A 22,041-nucleotide genomic window follows, 5' to 3' on the forward strand; every position below is an offset into this window, starting at 1 on the left:
TACAGGTACTCAAACCCCTTTGCAGGGACATAATACTTTTCTGCCCATTTGGAAGTGGGTGGAATGGATGAGGGGGTTTGTCATAGCACTTTAGCAATCTTGAGAACTCCTTGATGGACTGGCAGCGCAACCCATGCTGGGATAGCAGCCGATAGCACGTCAAAGAGAGTGTCCAATTGCTCTGCCAGCTCCTCGACTTCCAGGTTTAGGATGGAAGCCATCTTTTTTAGGAGAACCTGGTGCTCCTTAGTCATCGGGAAGGCTAGCATGGGAAGGGCTCGCCACCACCTCATCTGGTGACAAAGACAATGAAGGCATTGCGGGGGGGAGGAACCAGGGCACCTTCCCCTTCTGGGGATGGCAACCTAGGCATCCACACCTGCTCTCTTAACTCTGTGCTGGAGTCTGCACTGTGCTCTGAGCCTGGCACTGGCATGAGGTGGCTTATCCGCAGCAGCCTGGGAGGAGTGGTGAGAGTATGGCACCGATATCATTGATATGCCCCAAGAGTTTCATTAGGCTGGCACTGGCATGGTGAAGGGCACAGAGTCAGATTGGAAGGCTCCAATGCTGGGTGAAGTGCAGCCTCTATGAGGAGGGCCTTTAGTCGGATATCCCACTCTTTCTGAGTCCTGGAATTAATGTTTTTACAAATTCTGTACTTCTCATTTATGTGTGACTCTCCCAAGCACTTCAAGCAGCTGCTGTGGGTGTCACACACATTGGCCTGTTTCATGATTAACTCGGTTTGAAGTCTGGGGAATGGGGTATGCCCTGCCCCAGGGCACAGTCCCTGCCAGAACTCTAACTAACTAAACTAACACATAACATTTAATGACTAATTAGCTGACAACTATATGTAACAAAGAAGACCGTCAACAGTCTGTAAGAACTGCTATCACACTTGCAAAGCAAGATGAAGGCACTCCATCCAACTGTCACCGGCAGTAAGAAAGAACTGAGAGGGCGTAGGGCCGGTGGCGCCTTATATACCAGTGCATGAGTGCAGAACTCCAGAGGGTGCCACAGCCGGCTCAACAGATACCGCTAAAGGCAAAAAATTCCAACAACTGTGCCCTTGGGTGCACACGCATCTAAAATGGAATCGACATCAGCAAGCACTTGAACTAACATTGATCTGATTAGAGAGAGTGCATACATCTTTGCAGGACAGAAACTTTGTCCCCTATGACCTGAAAATTTGGTAAAGTTTCCCTGTGTTTGCAAGTACAGTGTTTGTGTTGACATTGTTAATCTTTTAATAGCTTTTATGAAAACTTATTTTAACCCTGGCTCATACAGGAAAACAGCAGCTTTGGGTAGAAGAATTTCAGATATCTTAGTATCCAAGCAAGATTCATGTAGTTGTGCTTCATTTTATGCTAGTTAAATGCTCTTACTCTAGCTATGAGAAGATGAAATATCAGATTACTTTTTTAGTTTTTGCTAAATTACATATCAGTGGTTTACCACTTTAATGATTCCCATAGCAAACACTGTTGAATTCAGCAATGGCCTGACCACTGAGGGAAGCTATCTAAAGAAAAAAGCTAGGAGAGATACCACTAGAAAAATAAAAACTAAAAAGAGCATATATAATATTTCAGGAATATTTAGCCACAAAACACCAATTGAAATTCATATTGAATGTTGGAAAACTGGTACTAACTGGTAACTGCAGGAAGGTTTTTGTAAGATTAAAAGGAATGCCGGCAACAATTCTATAAAAGGACATGGGAGAGTGGATAAATAACACAAAGTGTTTTGATCTTATTCTTTTTTTGGGGGGGAGGGAGGGACGGGGAGGGAGCGGGGGAATCTTTCCTAGCCAGGGAATGGTTTAGTTACCTCTGATGAAGTGAGTTAAATGATTTGATAATACTCCTAAATATGCTGTATTTGTCCTTTTAATTAAAATCAATTACAGTAGAACCTCAGAGTTATGAACACTCGAGTTACAAACTGCCTGGTCAACCACACAGGTCATTTGGAACCGGATGTACACAATCAGGCAGCAGCAGAGACCAAAAAAAAAAAAAAAAAAGCAAATACAGTACAGTATTATGTTAACTGTAAACTACTAAAAAAATAAAGGGAAAGTTTTAAAAAAAAAGATATGACAAGGTAAGGAAACTGTTTCTGTGCTTGTTTCTTTTAAATTAAGATGGTTAAAAGCAGCATTTTTCTTCTGCATATTAAAGGTTCAAAGCTGTATTAAATCAATGTTCAGTTGTAAACTTGTGAAAGAACAACCACAACGTTTTGTTCAGAGTTACAAAATATAAAAATATAATTTAAAGAATTTGAAGAACAGCTAGCTAAAGACTCAACAAGTAATAGCAAAAAAATTTTTAAGTACATCAGAAGCAGGAAGCCTGCCAAACAACCGGTGGGGCCACTGGATGATGCTAAAGGAGCACTCAAGTATGATAAGGCCATTGTGGAGATGCTAAATTACTTCTTTGCTTCGGTCTTCACAGCTGAGGATGTGAGGGAGAATCCCAAACCTGAGCCATTCTTTTTAGGTGACAAATCTGAGGAACTGTCCCAGATTGAGGTGTCAATAGAGGAGGTTTGGGAACAAATTGATAAACTAAACAGTAATATGGCACCAGGACCAGATGGTATTCACCCAAGAGTTCTGAAGGAACTCAAATGTGAAATTGCAGAACTACTAACTGTAGTTTGTAACCTATCATTTAAATCAGATTCTGTACCAAATGATTGGAGGATAGCTAAAGTGATGCCAATTTTTAAAAAGGGCTCCAGAGATGATCCTGGCAATTACAGGCCAGTAAGCCTGACTTCAGTACCAGGCAAATTGATTGAAACTACAGTAAAGAACAGAAATATCAGACACACAGATGAACATGATTTATTGGGGAAAAGTCAACAGAGTTTTTGCAAAAGGAAATCATGCCTCACCAATCTACTAGAATTCTTTTAGGGGGTCAGCAAGCATGTGGACAAGGGGGATCCAATGGATATAGTGTATTTAGATTTTCAGAAAGTCTTTGACAAGGTCCCTCGCCAAAGGCTTTTAAGCAAAGTAATCTGTCATGGGATAAGAGGGAAGGTCCTCTCATGGATCAGTAACTGGTTAAAAGGTAGGAAACTAAGGTTAGGAATAAATGGTCAGTTTTCAGAATGGAGAGAGTAAATAGTGGTGTCACCCAGGGTCTGTACTGGACCCAGTCCTATTCAACATATTCATAAATGATCTGGAAAAAGGGGTAAACAGTGAGGTGGCAAAATTTGCGGATGATACAAAACTACTTAAAGATAGTTAAATCCCAGACAGATTACGAAGAGCTATAAAAGAATCTCTCAAAATTGGGTGACTGGGCAACAAAATGGCAGATGAAATTCAGTGTTGATAAATGCAAAGTAATGCACATTGGAAAACATAATCCCAACTATACATATAAAATGATGTGGTCTAAATTAGCTGTTACCAATCAAGAAAGAGATCTTAGAGTCATTGTGAATAGCTATCTGTAAACATCCATTTAGTGTGCAGCGGCAGTCAAAAAAGCGAACAGAATGTTTGCAATTTTTAAGAAAGGGATAGCTAATAAGACAGAAAATATCATATTGATATTCTATGCCATTCTATATAAATCCATGGTATGCCCAAATCTTCAATACTGCATGCAGATGTCGTTGCCCCATCTCAAAGAAGATATATTGGAAATGGAAAAGGTTCAGTAAAGAGCAACAAAAATGATTAGGGGTATGGAACGGCTGCCATGTGAGGAGAGATTAATAAGATTGGGACTTTTCAGCTTGGAAAGAGACGACTAAGGGGGGATATGATAGAGGTCTATAAAATCATGACTGGTGTTGTGGAAGTAAATAAGGAAGTGTTATTTACTCCTTCTCATAACACAAAAGCTAGGGGTCACCAAATGAAATTAGTATGCATCAGATTTAAAACAAACAAAAGGAAATATTTCTTCACACAATGCAGTCAACCTGTGGAACTCCTTGTCAGAGGATGTTGTGAAGGCAAAGACTATAACAGGGTTAAAAAACAAACTAGATAAGTTCATGGAGGATAGGTCCCTCAATGGCTATTAGCCAGGATGGACAGGGATGGTGTCCCTACCCTCTGTTTACCAGATGCTGGGAATGGGCGACAGAGGATGGATCACTTGATGATTACCTGTTTTGTTCATTTCCTCTGGGGCACCTGGCATTGGTCACTGTCAGAAGACAGGATACTGGGCTAGATGGATCTTTGGTGTGACCTAGTATAGCCTTTCTTATGTTATGTTCTTACGAACATTTCAGAGTTACAAACAACCTACATTCCCAAGGTGTTTGTAACTCTGAGGTTCTACTGTAAAATAAAGTTGTAAAGTGGAATTTAAATTGTATAAATTCATGCTGAAAATGCTTCATGTCCATTAACTATCTTATTTTTTAATATTTAAATTTTCAGTGTCAAAAGTGGAATAAGTACACTTCAGGCTGGATGCGTCTTGTTATATATTGGCACACTTTTGGTGCTGGAGGCACTGAAATCTTATCCTCATTACTCACTTTGCGCCAAACTTTTTCCTACCTCCACAAATAGTGTTGTTGAAATCAATGGGACTATTATATTTCCCACCTGTCAAACTTTTCACATATTTTCAAATCCTACAAAAGACACACTCTCCTTCAAAGGAGAACTTTCCTTGGAAACATAAGGCTATCTTTTATCCTGAAGGAACTGTCTGGCTTTTCCTAAGCTTTTAGATACTTTGCTGACTTTATATTTACTTTCTTAGGTCAGTGGGTTCTTGTTTTTCAAAGTTATATGCCTGACTTCTTGGAAATTAGAGCCTAGGGGTGAGATTCTGTTCTGCCCTGTTAAGCTGCTAAACTCTACGTTGCCTTTGCACATTTCCGATCCTGGGCTGCTCTGGGCATGACAGTGGCCCCCAGAATAATTTAGATGTTCTTGGGGTCTAAGTTACAGCAGCCTCTGTGGGCTGTCCTAATGGCTGCAGTGCTACTCAGCTTTATCACTGTGCTGTGCTCCAACCACATTCTGACATGCATTTCCTGCCTCTGGTCTTGCCTCCGCTGTGACAGGGTTGGGGGCGGGGTGGGGTGGTGTCTTTGGAAAGCTGTCTTACAGCTGTCTTCTGCTATGCTTGTGCCAGCGAATTTTTTCATGGATAGATCCACAGGGTATTTATAGCCCTTTTATAGTGCTTTAGCCATTTTACCCAGTGTTAAGGGGCCGTAGTGAGACTCTTACCCCATACGTCTGACTCTTCAGAATGGTATATGTTGTACATAATGAACATCTTAGGCATTGTAGCCTATAGCTCATTCTGAGAGGCTACAAAACAGTCAACTCAGTAGCAGTGATTTATGTTGATTAAAAGAAGGAGAGGCTTTCCATTGCAGAAATTGTATAGGCTATCATTTTTCTGGGGAAAGGACTCTCAAGCTCAGTTTTTTCTGCATGTGGTAGAGGCAGTGAGGAGACAGTGTCAAATATAGAAAAGCATCTAAGTCCCATTTTGGGACTTAGTGGTTTAAGTCTCATTAAAAGTCAATGACATTTTTATATCACTTTTGAAAATGGGACTTTGGCTCCGAAGTCACTTAGGTGCTTTTGAAAATGTTAGCCAAAATATTTATTGGGTCATAGAATAGAGTGATTCAGTCTGTCACTTGGTGGAAATTGAAAGCCCATATGGTGGCTGCATCCTCTCTTTGCTATCTGGACTCCAAAATCTTGGCAATGGATGCCAGCCTCTCAGTATCTCAGTATGGGGAGCACATCAGAGACAAAACAATACCTAAGGATTTCGTCATACTCAAACAGGCTTCAGAGCACAAGCTTCTTAGAAATTAGAGCAGTCACAACCCTTCAGGACTTTCAGGATCACTTGAGGAATGAGCATATCCTGATTCAGTAAACCAGCAACAGGATACTGTTAGAGGGGAGGAAAGTGATCAGGAACAGTCAGCGTGGATTCACCAAGGGCAAGTCATGCCTGACTAACCTAATTGCCTTCTATGAGGAGATAACTGGCTCTGTGGATGAGGGGGAAAGCAGTGGATGTGTTATTCCTTGACTTTAGCAAAGCTTTTGATACGGTCTCCCACAGTTTTCTTGCCAGCAAGTTAAAGAAGTATGGGCTGGATGAATGGACTATAAGGTGGATAGAAAGCTGGCTAGATGGTCGGGCTCAACGGGTAGTGATCAATGGCTCCATGTCTAGCTGGCAGCCGGTATCAAGCGGAGTGCCCCAAGGGTCGGTCCTGGGGCAGGTTTTGTTCAATATCTTTATTAATGATCTGGAGGATAGCGTGGACTGCAGCCTCAGCAAGTGTCCAGATGACACTAAACTGGGAAGAGTGGTAGATACACTGGAGGGTAGGGATAGGATACAGAGGGACCTAGACAAATTAGAGGATTGGGCCAAAAGAAATCTGATGAGGTTCAACAAGGACAAGTGCAGAGTCCTGCACTTAAGACGGAAGAATCCAATGCACTGCTGCACTAGGGACCGAATGGCTAGGCAGCAGTTCTGCAGCAGAAAAGGACCTAGGGGTTACAGTGGACAAGAAGCTGGATATGAGTCGACAGTGTGCCCTTGTTGTCAAGAAGGCTAACGGCATTTTGGGCTGTATAAGTAGGGCTATTACCAGCAGATCGAGGGACATGATTATTCCCCTCTATTCAGCATTGGTCAGGTCTCATCTGGAGTACTGTGTCCAGTTTTGGGCCCCAACACTAAAAGAAGGATGTGGAAAAATTGGAAAGAGTCCAGCGGAGGACAACAAAAATGATTAGGGGGCTGGAGCACATGATTTATGAGGAGAGGCTGAGGGAACTGGGATTATTTAATCTGCAGAAGAGAAGAATGAGCGGGGATTTGATAGCTGCTTTCAACTACCTGAAAGGGGGTTCCAAACAGGATGGATTTATCGGGTAGGGATAGCTCAGTGTTTTGAGCATTGGCCTGCTAAACCCAGGGTTGTGAGTTCAACCCTTAAGGGAGCCACTTAGGGATCTGGGGCAAAAATCAGTACTTGGTCCTGTTAGTGAAGGCAGGGGGCTGGACTCAATGACCCTACAAGGTCCCTTCCAGTTCTAGGAGATAGGTATATCTCCAATTATATATTATAGACTGTTCTCAGTGGTACCAGATGACAGAACAAGGCATAATGGTCTCAAGTTGCAGTGGGGGAGGTTTAGGTTGGATATTAGGAAAAAAAATTTCACTAGGAGGGTGGTGAAGCACTGGAATGGGTTACCTAGGGAGGTGGTGGTATCTCCTTCCTTAGCGGTTTTTAAGGTCAGGCTTGACAAAGCCCTGGCTGGGATGATTTAGTTGGGGATTGGTCCTGCTGTGAGCAGGGAGTTGGACTAGATGACCTGAGGTCCCTTCCAACCCTAATATTGTATGATTCTATGATACCAGAAGCTAAAGACCAGAGCACTTCTCCCAGGCAGAATGTCACTTAGTCTCCATCAGGGCAAACCATATAAAAGGGACACTGGTGTCATGGAGTCCCCGGGCGATGCTCTGGAACTGCTCCGCACAAAGCCAGTCAGGACTTTGGGGAGCCTCCTCTCCCTTGGAGCAGACTATCTTTAGGGCAGGAAGCTCACATGTAGCATTCAGCATGTGCCCCTCCATGTGCTTCCCACAGCGAGTCCACCCAGTCGGGGTCCTGGGGAAGCCAGAGGGTCCTGCACCCCCACCTTGCAGTCAGACGTGACTCTCAGCCAGCCAGTAAAACAGAGGTTTATTTAGATGACAGGAACACAGTCCAAAACAGGTCTTGCCAGTACAGACAGCAAGGACCCCCCTTAGGTCCATTTGGGGCCCCAGGGAGGCCACAGCCTCGCTGAGAGGCCCGAGCCTCCTCGGAGCTCCCCTCCATTTTCCAGCCAGCTTCCAAAAACTACCAAACCCCCTCCAGCCCCTCTTCTCTGGGCTGTCTCTCTTTCTCGGGCCAGGAGGTCACCTGATCTCTCTATCTCCAACACCTTTAGCATCCCCTTGCAGGGGGGAAGGGCCTGGCCATTAGTTGCTAGGCAACAGAGGGTCGGCCAGAGCTGAGGCCCCCACACAGTATTCAGAGGGAACATTAAAACCAGTCCCACTTCGTCACAACTGGACACAAAAGTGGACTGGCTAAACTGTGAGCTATTAGCCAGTTGAAATGTGACAAAGTTCTTCACCAAGTAAGCAGATCCTAGATATCTGGGAACAAAGGCTTTGGCACAGAGATGGCTGAATTTGCTTTTTTATGCTTTCTCTCTTTTAATGCTATGAAGAGTGAGCTCAGTAAACTGGAAAAGGGGAAATGTGGATATTTTCATCACCCCACACTGGCAAAGGAAACTGATTCACATACCAAGTGGAAGTGTCATAGAAGTCCCCAGTCTGTCTGTTCAGCAGAGAGGATCTTCTATTGCAGGCCTTGCTTCTGCATTCCAACCCAGAGTAACTGAATGTGACAGTTGGCTGTTGAATGGCAAGTCTTGAACAAGATCCTTCCAAAGTATGAGACTTTCCTAGTCTCTTGCAAGCCTTCCACCGTTTTGGCTTCCACAAAAGGGGGACAAAATTCTGTTCCTGTTGTCACTATTAGTAAGATCAACCCTCAGAAACCAATCATCCAAATTCTGCTGGATTTCTTACTAGATGGCCTTGATTTTGACATAAAACTTCACACACACTTGCAATTTACATCTTAGTTCTAAGAACAATCTCAAATGCAGGCTCATCCAAGTCTCTGGTAGATCATTCAGGGACGTGAGGGTTCCAATACATCTGTCTAAACCAAGTCATCATCATTATTTGTATAACAATAGTACCTAGAGGCCCTACAGAGATTGAGGCTCCATTGTGCTAGGTACAGTACAAACAGTTGAGCCTCCAAAGGACTTAAAATCTAACTATACAAGACAGACAACATATAAGCAAATCTTGAAAAGTATACAACTTGTTTGTTTTTGTTTACTGTTTTCCCCAAACTATTTTCCAACTCCTGCCCTGTACAGGTGCCCCAACCATTCTGTTTCCCACTGTTGACCAAAAGTACTCTACTCTCCAGCTGCACACCCCACAAAAAGTCCCCTTCCCTAGTTAAAATGGGCGAGAACATGCTGCCATCACAATGTATTTTCCACCTCCCCAACCTGGAACCTGTTCGCAGTGCTTGGACATCCCATCCATTCAAACTTATGGCATCTAATTTCCTTTATTGCCTCTTCTTAAAGACGTGCTTTCTGTTCACAGTCACATTGGTGACAAGAGTTACAAATCCTCTGCTGTTAGAAGACACATACCATACTGCGTGTTTCATGAAGGTGTATTCTTTGTACTCCAGAGTAATTTGTTACAAAATAATTTCTCTTTCCTATATCACAGGAGATCATTCTTCCTAGAGTCCAAAGAAAAAGCATCTCACATGCTAGATTTGAAAAGAGCTATTTAAATTTACCTTAGTGCAACTGATCATTTCGGGAAATCATCCTTATTTGTTTTTGCGCCTAAATGTGTGGCCTAAAAGCATCTAAATCCTTCATATTTTGCTGGATTAAGTGCTACATCATCAACCAGTATGCAGCTGCAGATAAACTGGACCCAGGAGGAATAGGAATCCACTCAGTACATTCCTTTGCTGCTGCCTGGACAGAAAGGACAACAGCCATATCTGAGTAAATCTGAAATTGGACACCCAATTGTCCATCAATACCTTTATAAAACATTACAGGATTGGCCTTCCATTCCTAGTAGCAGTAGCATTTGTCAGGAAAGTGTTCCACCCAGTGGTCCCAAAAGATTAAAGCTGCTAATTTTAGGAAAGGGAGAACCTTCTTTCTTATCCCTTCATTCCAGCTATCTTTCCTTATAGCTAGCTACATACCAGATATCTGAGAACTGGGGTTGACATCAGGAGCCAGAATGGAAAATTTGTTACCTGAAGATTTTTCTTTTGGGGCTCCATTTCTACCTCAGTCTGCCCCACTTGAGATATGTTCTTCAGGTATCAGTACAGCAGTCTTTTTCCAGATCCATATATATACAGTATGATTCCAGTTATTTGAACTTACCTTTTTTCAAAAATCTAGTTACAGAATCCACAGTGTGTTGCTCATGTAGGTTTATGTTTATTACCTGCCAGTCACTTCTCAATTAGTTAATAACAACTTTGTATTTGTATAGTGGTTCTGAATGATTACTTGCAGTTACTGTGACCTAATCCTATTTCAGCAGCAGCTGGGCAGGACAATTTTGAAAAGAAAAAGTGCTCAAAATAGCTTTTCTATTTAACTGAACACTGGTTATCTGAAAGTTTTGGATACCCTCTAGGCCATTGGGATAAATGGGAGTGTGCTGTATATAGTTTCATAGTTCAAGAAAGCATTTCTGTTTAGAGTTATCTACTAAAAAGAATTTAGTGTTTCTGTACAGCTTTTCTGGCCTGATGATGGTATGGATGGGGTAAGCCTTGCCGTTCTGTGGACAAATCTGAACTGCCTCTAGCAGATGTGATGTGTAGGGGGGGCGCATGAGGTGAAATGTCCCCCCAGATTGGCTTGGTGGAGGGAGAAGGGGCTCTGTCCTTCTCCTTCTGTGTCTGCCTTCTGTCATGCTTGGTCCCTGTCCCTGGAACCTGGGCCCAGACAGGGAACAGAGAGGGTGGGACCAGCTGCTTCTCATGCCAGGCACTGTGGGTTGCTGCTCTGTGCAGCACAGCTGCTGCCTGAGAAAGAGTCTGGCAATGGTGGGCCATGTGCCCCTCCCCTTTCCCTCCGCCCCACCCCTGCCCAGGCCCAGCTGCAGGGATAGGGGCCGAGCAAGCCGGAGTCCCCTCTTCTCCCTGGCACGTTTCTGGTTCACTTGGCCCATTTCCAGCAGCTGGCCCAGATTGGGGGGTGGCCTGCTGCCACCGCTAGACTCTTTCTCAGGCAGCTGCTGTGCTGCACAGATCAGTGACCTGGAGCAGTTACCTTGAGCCATGTGAGAAGCAAGCGGCTCCCTCCCACTCCCTGCCCAGGCCCAGCTGCCAGAGACAGCAGTCAAACAAGTTGGGGAAGGGGGTGGCGCAGCGGGAGAAGGACAGAGTCTCCCTCCCCACACAGATAACTCTGGTGGGGCAGAGAGTGAGTGATGGCCCCAGCCTGGGCACAGGGTGGGGGGAGGGGTTGCTGGGCACAGGAGACGGTTGGTCACATGCCCCCCCCCTTTAGATTGTGCCCCCCAGTATGGAGAATTTGCAACGACGGAGAGTGTGAGAGGCAAGCCCAAATGTCTCAGAATGGAGGAGAGATTATTCCCAAAAAGGATATCATTGGGTAACAGATTTTCCTTTCCATTAACTAAAGTTCTGCTATTGTGGTATCTGCTATTGTGGTATCTTTTCTACAGACACACACACATGCCCCTATCTCCTGATTCAGGTTCATATTTCTCTGATATACTGATGGTAGAACAGCAGAAATCTGCCCACATAGTCACACATGAAGTATGGCATCAAATCTCTTTATATGGCATGGAGGCAAACACCAACCTACCTGAAATTCTAAATTTCAGTGGTTCTGGGTTAGAAGGAACGTCTTGAATCGTCTCAGGTCTTTTAATTTATGGTAGTGAATCAGCAGGAGACTTCCTGTTAGTAGTGAGTAAAGCGTTTTCTCTTTTTGACCTCCATAGTATAGCACATGGGCGCGACAGCATTAATAATTCATCAAAAAGTTAATAACCATCTCTGACAATCCAACAGTTCATATTTTATTCTTGTTTGGTATTTTAATGCCTAAGATACATTATTAGAAAATGTAACAAACTCTTTTGTTTTTAATTCTAAGACATATGATAAATTGAAGTCATCAGATGTTACATACGGCTGTCCCGGATATTCAAGAGAAGCAAAAGTTAAGGAATCCACTGAAGATATTGAGAGAGTTGATGATTTTGAAGAAATTGCAAAATTATCATTAGGTAATGTTACTTGAAAGTATTTTATGTATTACATTATAATTAGCCTGCTCATATCTACTCCTTATAGAGAAATAGGAGTCTTAATTTTTCAGCAAAGAAGTTTGCCTTTCACATACCTGGAAAAAAAAAGAAATAAAATGAAAAAGAGAGGTTATAAAACAAATTTATAATTTGTATAATTAATATAATAATTTAATTAACCAGTTACCTCTACTAGCTTTCTTACTGTACTTTGGATCTGTGCTCCTTGGCTAATGAACAGACTAGAAAATTATTATAATTTTATGAGTTGTCTTAGCCAAAATAGCTTTTAAAGTAAATAAGAAATTGCAGAAAGCAAAAGATGATTAGATGTTCACAATGTCAAAAATTGACCTCAGTGTGGAATGTTACAATTTTGAAGAGATAATAAATCAGTTGAGTTAATTCAGAGTCATATCACAATCTTGTTACAAAGGCAAACTTTTAACCTAATTCTGTGCTAGTCTTGGTGGGTGACTTTGCTATCAACTTGGAACTATGGATCCTTAGACATAGATTCTTCAATCAAGTTTATATGCCAGTGGAATTATGGAACTGCTCATGTCTGTTCATCCAAACAATTCTGCAGTAGAATTTAGAAATTTAGATAAGTTACCTAATTGTCAATGAATGTTAATTCAGTTCAAAACTACCTTGCCCAGGTAATATTCATACCCAGGCTTTGCCACTTACACCACACAAAATTCTCACATTAAAACCAAAACATAATATGCAGATTCTAATTTCACTGGAATTTCACCAGTGATGGTGGGCTCTTATACCACTTTAACCAAAGGTTCAAATAGTGATAAATTCTCTAGTTTACAAGCCAATTCAAAGCTGCTGCTGCTTTTTGTCTAAGAAGTTGTCAGTTGTCTTGACAACATCTGTGTGACTTCTAGGGGTTTCTCACAGTAACTTTTGCTATTGGGAAGCAAAGTTACCTATTACAAGTAGTAGTAGGCTTAGTTGGGCAAGAACCCCTACAACGTATTGAGTTACCATCAAGTATCCTTGCTGTCAGTGTATTTCAAGGTGTTTGAGCATTTGATCCTCCAACAAATCGCTCCGTATTTGGACGATGTCTTGAAAGTTGAGCAGGCAGGGGTTAGAAAAGGATGCAACACCTGTGATCAAATCCACCACCACCTTTATCGAAAATGGTTTTCTACAAAATCTAAAGATGGAAGCAGTCTTCCTGGATTTGACTGCCGCCTATGATACAGTTTTGCACAGAGGCCTTTTGTTTAAACTCTCTCAAGTTGCCCCGCATTGGGTGGTTCAAGTACTAGAGCTCTTTCTCCAAACAGGCAGTTTAGAGTACACATGGGCAACTGCTGTAGTTTCTGGAATTGTCAGATCAACAGCCTTTCTCGAGGCTTAGTTCTTTCACTGATACTGTTCAACCTGTACTTCAACAACGTGCCAGCTACACGCTCGTGCAAGTTTATCTATCCAGCTAAAATTGACACGGTTTTGAATGAAGTTGTGAAGCTCATGGCAGATTATTGTAGTCGATGGTGCCTGCAACTGAGCATTTCTGAGACTGTTTCTAGTGTATTCTGTCTGCACAATGCAAGTGCAAGCCAGGAGTTAAACATTTTCCTCAATGGCCAACACCTGCATGTGATGGAGTGCCTGCCCCCACACTAGGCTCTAAGGGGTTAATAGAGCCTTTGGGAGGCTGCGCAGGAGGCGGCCAATCAGAGAGGGACCGTGAGGAGCAGCCAGTCAGGGCCGGGCTGCAGAGCAGAGCGGCTTCAGTTACTCCAAAGGCAGCTCCTCACGGGCTGCAGGGATCTGCAGGCTGAAGCCTGGAGGCAAGGGCAAAGAGGGTGTCGGGGCTGTGGGGAACTGGCCCAAGGAGATCTACTGAGGAGTCAGAGGGGATGCAGCAAGTGGTGGCCATCTACAGTAGTGGGCGGGACCCAGAGTAGTGGGTGGGCCCAGGTCCCCCAATCCCTCACTACTGAGGAAGTTGCCAGACATTGGGCTGTAGTTGCCACTGAGGGAAGTGGCTGCACAGCTGATTGCAGATCCCCCGGAACTGGGGACCATGGAGTGTGGCACAGGCGGATGGCTATGTCTTGAAGAGGATGCCACAGTTCTGGGAGCAGAAGTGACGGCGGTGAGATGCCACCAGAAGAGGGTGCACTGGTTAGCAGAGTTGATCCCTAGGACATCCAGCAGGGGGTGCTGCAGTGGTCATTCACATCCTGTCACACTGCGTCATAATCCAAGTCCATTTTACCTTGGTGTGACATTAACATGCCGCAACCACTTGAGGAAGACAGCAGCAAAAGTCAGCACTTGGAACAACCTTCTCAGAAAATTGGCCAGTTGAACCTGGGGTGCGAGCATCTGGACACTTAGATCATTAGCTATTCAACAGCAGAGTACTGAACTCCTGTCTGGTGTCACTCTTCTAACACGAGGCTGGTTGATGTAGAGCTTAACAAAGCTATTCGTATTGTTACTGGGACTTTATGGGCAACTCCCTTGCCATGGCTACCGATACTTAGCAACATAGTACCACCCCATAGTTGCCATGAAAACACCTCTGTCATGCTGCTGGCTAAGATCTGTGAGAATAGTGACGTGCCATTGTATACAGACCACTTTGATCTATCACCAGCTCACTTGTCTTTTAGATGCCCTTTATGGTCATTTATGCCACCAAAGGACATGATGGTGGAATCTGCTTAGCACAACGAGTGGTCAACGATGACAGTCATTAATCACTCTCTCATCACTGACCCAACCATCTGTCCACCAGGTTTTGATCTGCCAAGGCACCTGTGGTCATCTCTGAACTGGTTTCGAACAGGACAGGGCAACTGTGTGGCCAATCTCTTTAAATGGGATTTTTCTAATGACCTGCAATGCAGCTGTGGTCAACTTCAGACTGTCATATATCATTGTTGAGTGCCTGCTATTTATTTCAATGGCAGGCTGCTGGCTCTCCACTTGAGTGATGATGATTCCATTAAATGGCTGGGCACATTGCGCATATGCCAATAATGAGTAGGCTTAGTTTAAGTGTAATTAGTTTCTCCCACCTCAGTGTTCTTAATTACTTATTGATTTAGCATACCTTCTAGATAACTAAGACTAAACTTGTTAGTGAAACACAAATACGCATCATACATTTTAGTCATTCAGAGGATTTTAACTTAGGTTTGTACTTTCTGAGAAGCATTTAGCTAAACATAACCAAGTCACCACTTAGGAAAACAATACATGTATAAAAGTTATTTTTCTACTTATCAATTGGTCTGGCATGAAGGTGGGTTCTCCAGCTCAGCATCACAGTTGCAGTGACTGGTTTCTCAAGATTGATGGAGTGCATTCAGGTTATTCACTCAACTTGTTCTGTCAGCAGTATTCTTATTCTCTTTCCAGATTTCTCAACAATCTTCTCTGACAGAACTCTCAAAGACAGAATTAATAGGGTGTTAGCGACAAGACTTAAGTTGTTGCCAAGCTGGGGGTGCTCTTGCTGGTCAGTCCAGTTCAGTGTGTCTCATCCAAGTGTTTCTGCTTCATGAAGCAATGTGTTGAACAACTCAGGACATTTTATACATTTTTCTGCTGAATGCATGGCCTTGTTCCTCTTCTTGATATAGCTGATGTGGGCCAATGAGAAAGTGACCCAAGCTTCTGGTGAAGATTTGAAATGTCCAGCCAGGATACAAGTTCTGTCCCTAACCATTGTCCATTGAGGAAACAAGGCATCTCCTTTATGACTACTTGCAATTTTGTCTGGGAAACTCCAGTATCTTCATACAAAACATCTTCTGTTTTACCAGTTTGTGAGATATACATGGGACCATATGTTGATCATCTGCTCTCTTAGTGCCAGTCATTGATCTACTTCCACAAGTTACTTTTCTTGGCCCTTTGTGGAGGTGTCCTTTGGCCAACTTTGCACAACTCCATGCTCTTTCATCCGTATTTTTAGCTGTCTGCAGAAATGTCCAATTTGACCTTAGAACAGAGGCTTTATGTAAAGTCTCTTCACATTGTTCAATGATTCTGTCTTGTTTAGTAGTTAATCATGCAGCAGTATAAAGTTATTTGACTCATTTGCTTGGTCAGTCACCAGTTAGAGATAACATTTAATGAAATAGTACAAAACAGCTGTACACACCTCTTTACCAGTACTTGATTATCCCCTACACTTCAGTTATGAAGTTAATGATTGCTTCATGTACAAAACTCTCTCTATGAAACTGCCAGACATACATTTGACCATACCTCATTATCTTATACACTTCATTTGGTTCACTTTAAAGATTTATACTTCACATTTGCTTTTCAAGATGCCATTTAAATGTATCAGCTTTTTAAATTCAAAACAAACACCTGGCAATTATACCTAGTTAAAGATTAGTTATATTATTGCTCACATTTCTATTTAAAACAGGCAGCACGGTCTGAACTATTTTTCAGTACTTTCTGGTCAAGTTGCCTAGGCATTGAAACTTCCTTCACATGATGGGTTCTGTTATAGAATTTTACCTTGTGATACAACATCAAATAGTATAGCTTGATCTATTAGATTTCTATAATGTATAGGGATAAAGCATATAAAATAGATGAAAAAAGTTACTTTATAATTTAGCAAAAGCTTGTAGTTACTCAAGGCTGTAGTTACACTACAGCTCCTCTGAGTGAAACACAAAACGGCATCTTCTGTTTAACATGTTTTAAAGGCTTCATCCTAAATTATGCCAAGATTCTGGCCTCTGTGTGTGTATTTATATAACATGTTTTTTATTAATAAACTCTATATTTTCACTACAGAATCAGTTTTTATAAAACTGCATTGATTCTGTCTCTCTGATGTTACCAGATTTGCCTGTTACTTTGGGGTATGCTAATTTATTAGAGTTACTCTTCTGTGTGGGGGGGAAGGGGAGAGGTTCTATATTTCTACCAATGTACTGCTTATGTCATGTGTGTTTTCATGTGGAGCTCTACTTCTCCCTTCTGCAAGTCTCCTCCGAATGGAGCTATCCTGCAGGACCTAGGACACACACACACACACACACACACACACACACACACACACACACACACACAGTCTGAGCAGACCCCCCCACACACACAGAGTCTGAGCAGACCGTGTCAAGCAGCACTTTCAAGCTGCCTCCCTTATATGACCCTGGGCTCAAGAGGCTGGACCAAGCAGCACTTTCAAGCTACTACCCTCATATGTCACAGGTTCAGCATGTCCCTATCCCCACTTTCACATCACAATTGTACTGGTAGTAACCCACTTGATGAGCAAACCCCACAGTGTTTTTGGGCACTACTTAGCTTAGGTAAAAGAAGCGTTGCTGCAGAGTAAATGGGGAAGATAAAAACACCAAAGAGTTCAGAGAGAGAGAAGCAACCACCTTAACCATAAAAGTTATTTATTGAATAATAATGATAACTACACAAGGAGAGCCTAAACCAACATAACAGTTACCTTATTAAAGGTCAATACCTGAGGTAGAAAGGAAAACAGAGAGAGAATGAGAGAGAGAGAGAGGCATCTCACTGCTCCACGAAGCTTGAACTGGTCGGGGTTTCCAGGTGATGGTGGTAGTTCAGGGTCCTGAGTGCTGGAGACAGGCAGAGTCCCCAGCACTATCAGTCAGGAGAAGATGAAATCCCAGTGGAACGGATGCAGACTTTGGGTCCATGTATCAGAACACTTACTGGAGTGTGAGTAGGGTTTTTTTTGTAGGGAAAAGACATTGGTTCAAGGGAGAACACTAGATTTGTTTATGGGTAAACTGATGATCCAAGGGTTTCCTTTAGGCTAGACAATAGGAGCTGATCACTCCTAGCTATGGGTGATGTTTCTTGCAGGGAGCTCACAGTGCAATTAGGCAACTTCAGTATTTTGGATATCAATCAAGGATTTATTACTAGAATTGGTCTGATAACTGCTGAGCTGGCTGTGTGCAGGCGTAGGTTCATTAACATCTGGAGCAGAGATCCCCCATGATGCAGTGCTTCCCTGCTTTTCTGGTCCCAGAGTACAGTGCAGTTCTTGCCTTGGAATCTCTGTTCTCCATTCTGTACGCTAATGGAGATGCTTCCCTGTCCCATCTTTGATGCAGATGAGGCATGGGGAGTTTCCTTATCTTGTCACCCTTGTCAGAAGGGGTCTAGGTGTGTGTCTCTCACCACCCTTCACTGCTCTCTGCAAGTCTTTGATCAGTTTTGGTTCAAGCAGAGGCAGGCGGGGGGTGGGTGTCTTTCATGAGTCAGACAGACTGGATACTGTGCCCTGTTTCCCCAAGAACACAGAACTGACTGGTATCACTGATGTGTGTCAGCATTACACCTTTCATTGCTAATTATACAGCATTTCTATATAGTAGGAAAATATCCCTTTTAAAGAACCAGGCATAACTGTTGATCACTTGTTCAGAGTTCACTCAGTCTTAGCTGTGTTTTCTCCAAAGAGAATCATTCTGCGTTGGTTCAAGATCAGTTGGTTTGCTATCTCTTTCTTTATCTCTTAATTTTACTTTTTGAGCAGGTTTATGATTTTTGGCAGCATAATATATTTACCTCCTTGAGTGCTCCTCTAGGTAGACTTGAAGTGTGCACAAGATACACAATGAAAAATGGCTGGATCATTTAAAAAAAAGGACTATGTTTATTAAAGGTCATGATGTATGTGTTGTCTGATCAAGCCAGTGTTATTTGCTATAGAATGTTAACAATTGTGATGTGAATCTTTGATGGAGTGTTTGTATTGCAACCAAAGCAAGAGGATGAAGAAACCAGCGACCTTTCACACTGAGGAGGAAAATTACCTGCCATACCCTAAAAAGAGTTTCAGCTGTCAATATTGGAGGAAGGATCTGAGATCTGGGTCTCAGAAAGGAAGCTGGTATTTGGGTTTTGGAACAGGTTTTTGGTTCCAGTGAGGAACATATTCTGTCTACCCCTTGGGCTGAGAAGGTGTAGAGCTGAACAACACGGATCATGATGGAGAAACACATTGGGGAGACTTTGTATACTTTGAACTCTGGGATTGTTGTAGCATTCCCTACAGAATGAGCACATTTGTTGTGAGTTATACTCGCTTAGTCCCTGCAACTCTGCTGTCTTGTAGTATTGATCCTGAAATTGGATGAACATTGGTGACTCTGCTAGGGCTGCTGCAAGCTCTTTGCTAACAATGATTGGGGTGGACCAAAATACTAATTTATTTTAACTGTACTCACAGTACTGCTTTCACAGCTTGAGGTGTAAACACAATATGTATTGTTCAAAGATTTTGTAAGAAATCCCTACTGTTGGGATCCATACCCTTGTATGAGACCTGGTAGGGAATTCTGCTAGCTTAAAGTTTCAAAGCCATTTACTCCAAAGACAGTTCCAACAGGGAACAACCTCTACTGCCTTCAACTATCTGTTTCTTTTTCTTAATCATAATGTTGACTGTAGGGGAACTCTTTGGCGTTTATTGTGCGTCTCTCATCTGTTGCTAGGATATCTTTGTCTTTCCTTTGTCTATTCAGCAATTTTTTCTTGAGCTAAGAATCCTGTCCTAACACAATATCTATTTAGTATGCCTCTACTTCACTTAAAACAATCTACTGATGTGATTATAGGTGCACTGAGGCTTGATTCTCACACAGCTTTATTTCAGTGAAATGAACTGTTCTTGAAATCAGTGTGGATAAAAATCTATCAAAAAATAAAAATTGGATTTTTTACTTAAATTGGACTTTTAAAATACAAGTTTATTTTTTAAAAATAAATGTATTTAAAATTAAATTTGAAATTGACAATCTATGTTAAGGCCAAAAGTTATTATACTATATTAAATCATTTAAATTAAATACAAAAAATAATATTAAGCAGTACATGTTTGTTGCCAACTTTTAAAGAAAGTCAGACTACTGATGCGGTGGAAATCTCTGGGTAAGAATCTGGAACCAGAGTTTGAGGAAGTGCTGAGCTAGCTTTGAACTCCAGTAGCCTCTTCTGTAGATGCAGAAAGAATTTTTTTTTTCATTTCAGTTTATTCTACTAGATCAGTTCAATTACTATTTCATTAAAAGTTAAGAAACAATTGGGAGCTGAAAAAGCAGGAAATATTGTTTTCCTTTTCCAATCTATGAATAAAAAGTAGGTGTTAGGGGGTGAGATCTACTAGAGCTAAAGTCTACTAGAGTTAAAGTCTGGCACTATGAAGGACATGGTGCCAGAAACAAATGAGTTCAGTATACTAACTACAGATAATACTGTGTTTGTATAAAAATAATCATTTTAAATGCAAAACATGTTTTGATAAACTTTCTGATGAACTTTTTTTTTATGTACCCAGCACTTTTAAGATAGCTTTATCTCATTAAAAAAAATAAAATGCTGTTTTTGTGCATTTTTTCATTTAATCTGAATTTCCATCCAAATACAGCTTGACACAAATAACAAGTAAAATTACTTATCTAGTAAATAAGAAATGAATCATTCTTCTTTGAGTGATTGCTCATATCGATTCCAATTAGGTGTGCGTGCACAGTCGTTGGAAAGTTTTCCCCGTCGCAGCTCCCGTCGGGTTGGCTGTGGATCCCCCTGGAGTGGTGCCTTCATAGTGCTCAATATATGACCCTGCCGACCCGGCGCCTCCTCAGTTCCTTCTTACTGCCAGTGATGGTCATCCCTAGCATTGATTGTTTGTTCTTTGTATTTCTTAGTTAGTTCTTAGTTGTTATAGTTAGTTTGTTAGCTGTTGGGCTGGCAGGTTTACCATCCACCCCGACTGTGTTTCCTTGGGGGGCTTACATGCCCAAGTCTCAGGAGTTCAAGCCCTGCAACAAGCCCATGTCAATGGGCGACTCCCACAAAGCTTGTTTAGAGTGTCTGGGGGAGGCTCCTCAGACAGAAAAGTCCAGGATTTGTAAAGTGTTTCGCCCCGAACAAAAAAGGAGTGAAACTTTCATCTCAAGCAGCTCCTTATGGAGGCAGCACTCAGACCACAACCTCTAATGGTGTACCAAGCTCATTGGTGTGCAGCGCCCCGGCGACAGTGGTGGAAGCAGCACTGCAGAAAGACTCTGGCAGAGACCCGTGGCACCACTGCTCCCTGGTGCCGAAACCAGCAGGATCAACCCGGCACCACTTCCACTCCCCGGCGCAGAAGCGGCACTGGAAGCAAGAGAGGAGTGGATATCTGTCCCAGAGACCCACCCCTCTGGAGCCGACCAATGGGGCACATCCCAGAGAGGAGCACCCAGTGCCAAAGTCTGTGGAGATGGCACCGTTGACTTTGACCCCACAAGTTGGACTCCCCGGCCCAGGTCATCAAGGAGGTGGAATTGCCATCCACCCTGGACACCTTTGAAGCTGCGAGGGACCTCATCGCCATGACAGCACCGAGGACACCCATCCTTTGTGCCAAGCCTCTGGTACCGCATTGTGTGGCACCGTCTCAAGGCAAACTGGTGATGCTCTGTCCCTCGGCACCGCTGATGGAATCACGGCGCCACTTGCAGTCCCGGCGCTGGTCGTACTTGCGGCACTGGTCAGATTTGCGGCACTGCTCCAGGTCACACCAGCGCTCCCACTTCGACACTGATCCTCACATTGATCCCCACTGCGTAGCTCCCAGCACCAATCAGCAACCCCCTGCAGCTCCAGATTGTGGCACCGCTCTCCAGCCTCACGACACCGTTCCCCAGCACAGCGCCGCTCACTGGACCAGCTCCATCATGGTCCCGGTCCCCGTCCTCACACTCAGAGATGGGGTCTAGATACTCGGAGTGGAGCCAACACCGATCAGGCCATGGAAGGCCTGAGGTGGGGGCAGGGCCGTGGCCTGTGCAGTGGCAGGGACCAGCGTAGTGGCCATTTTGGACTCTGTGGGCATATTACCAGGCACAGAGTACCCAATCTGAAGGTTCCTGGTCGGCCACCTCTGAACCACGGGTGCCGGAGGCTTCTGGCAGTTGCCCTGCCCCTAGGGGTGCTGAGCAGGTAACATTCCCTTGCCCCCCCGGAACCAACCCCAGTTCCTGAGCCCAATCCAGGT

At 43.2% G+C, this 22,041-nt stretch overlaps 1 protein-coding gene across 2 annotated transcripts in view; it reads left to right on the forward strand.

Annotated features, from left to right (window-relative positions):
• Positions 1 to 22,041, forward strand: part of CFAP36 (cilia and flagella associated protein 36) — a 108,177-nt gene that overhangs the window by 62,329 nt on the left and 23,807 nt on the right. For both annotated transcript variants that reach the window (XM_045011930.1, XM_045011931.1), the window contains one exon: positions 11,840 to 11,972. In XM_045011930.1, the coding sequence (XP_044867865.1) occupies positions 11,840 to 11,972 (133 nt within the window). The remainder of the gene's footprint in view (positions 1 to 11,839; positions 11,973 to 22,041) is intronic.

Source organism: Mauremys mutica, chromosome 3 (assembly GCF_020497125.1).
Source record: "Mauremys mutica isolate MM-2020 ecotype Southern chromosome 3, ASM2049712v1, whole genome shotgun sequence".
NCBI lineage: Eukaryota > Metazoa > Chordata > Testudines > Geoemydidae > Mauremys > Mauremys mutica.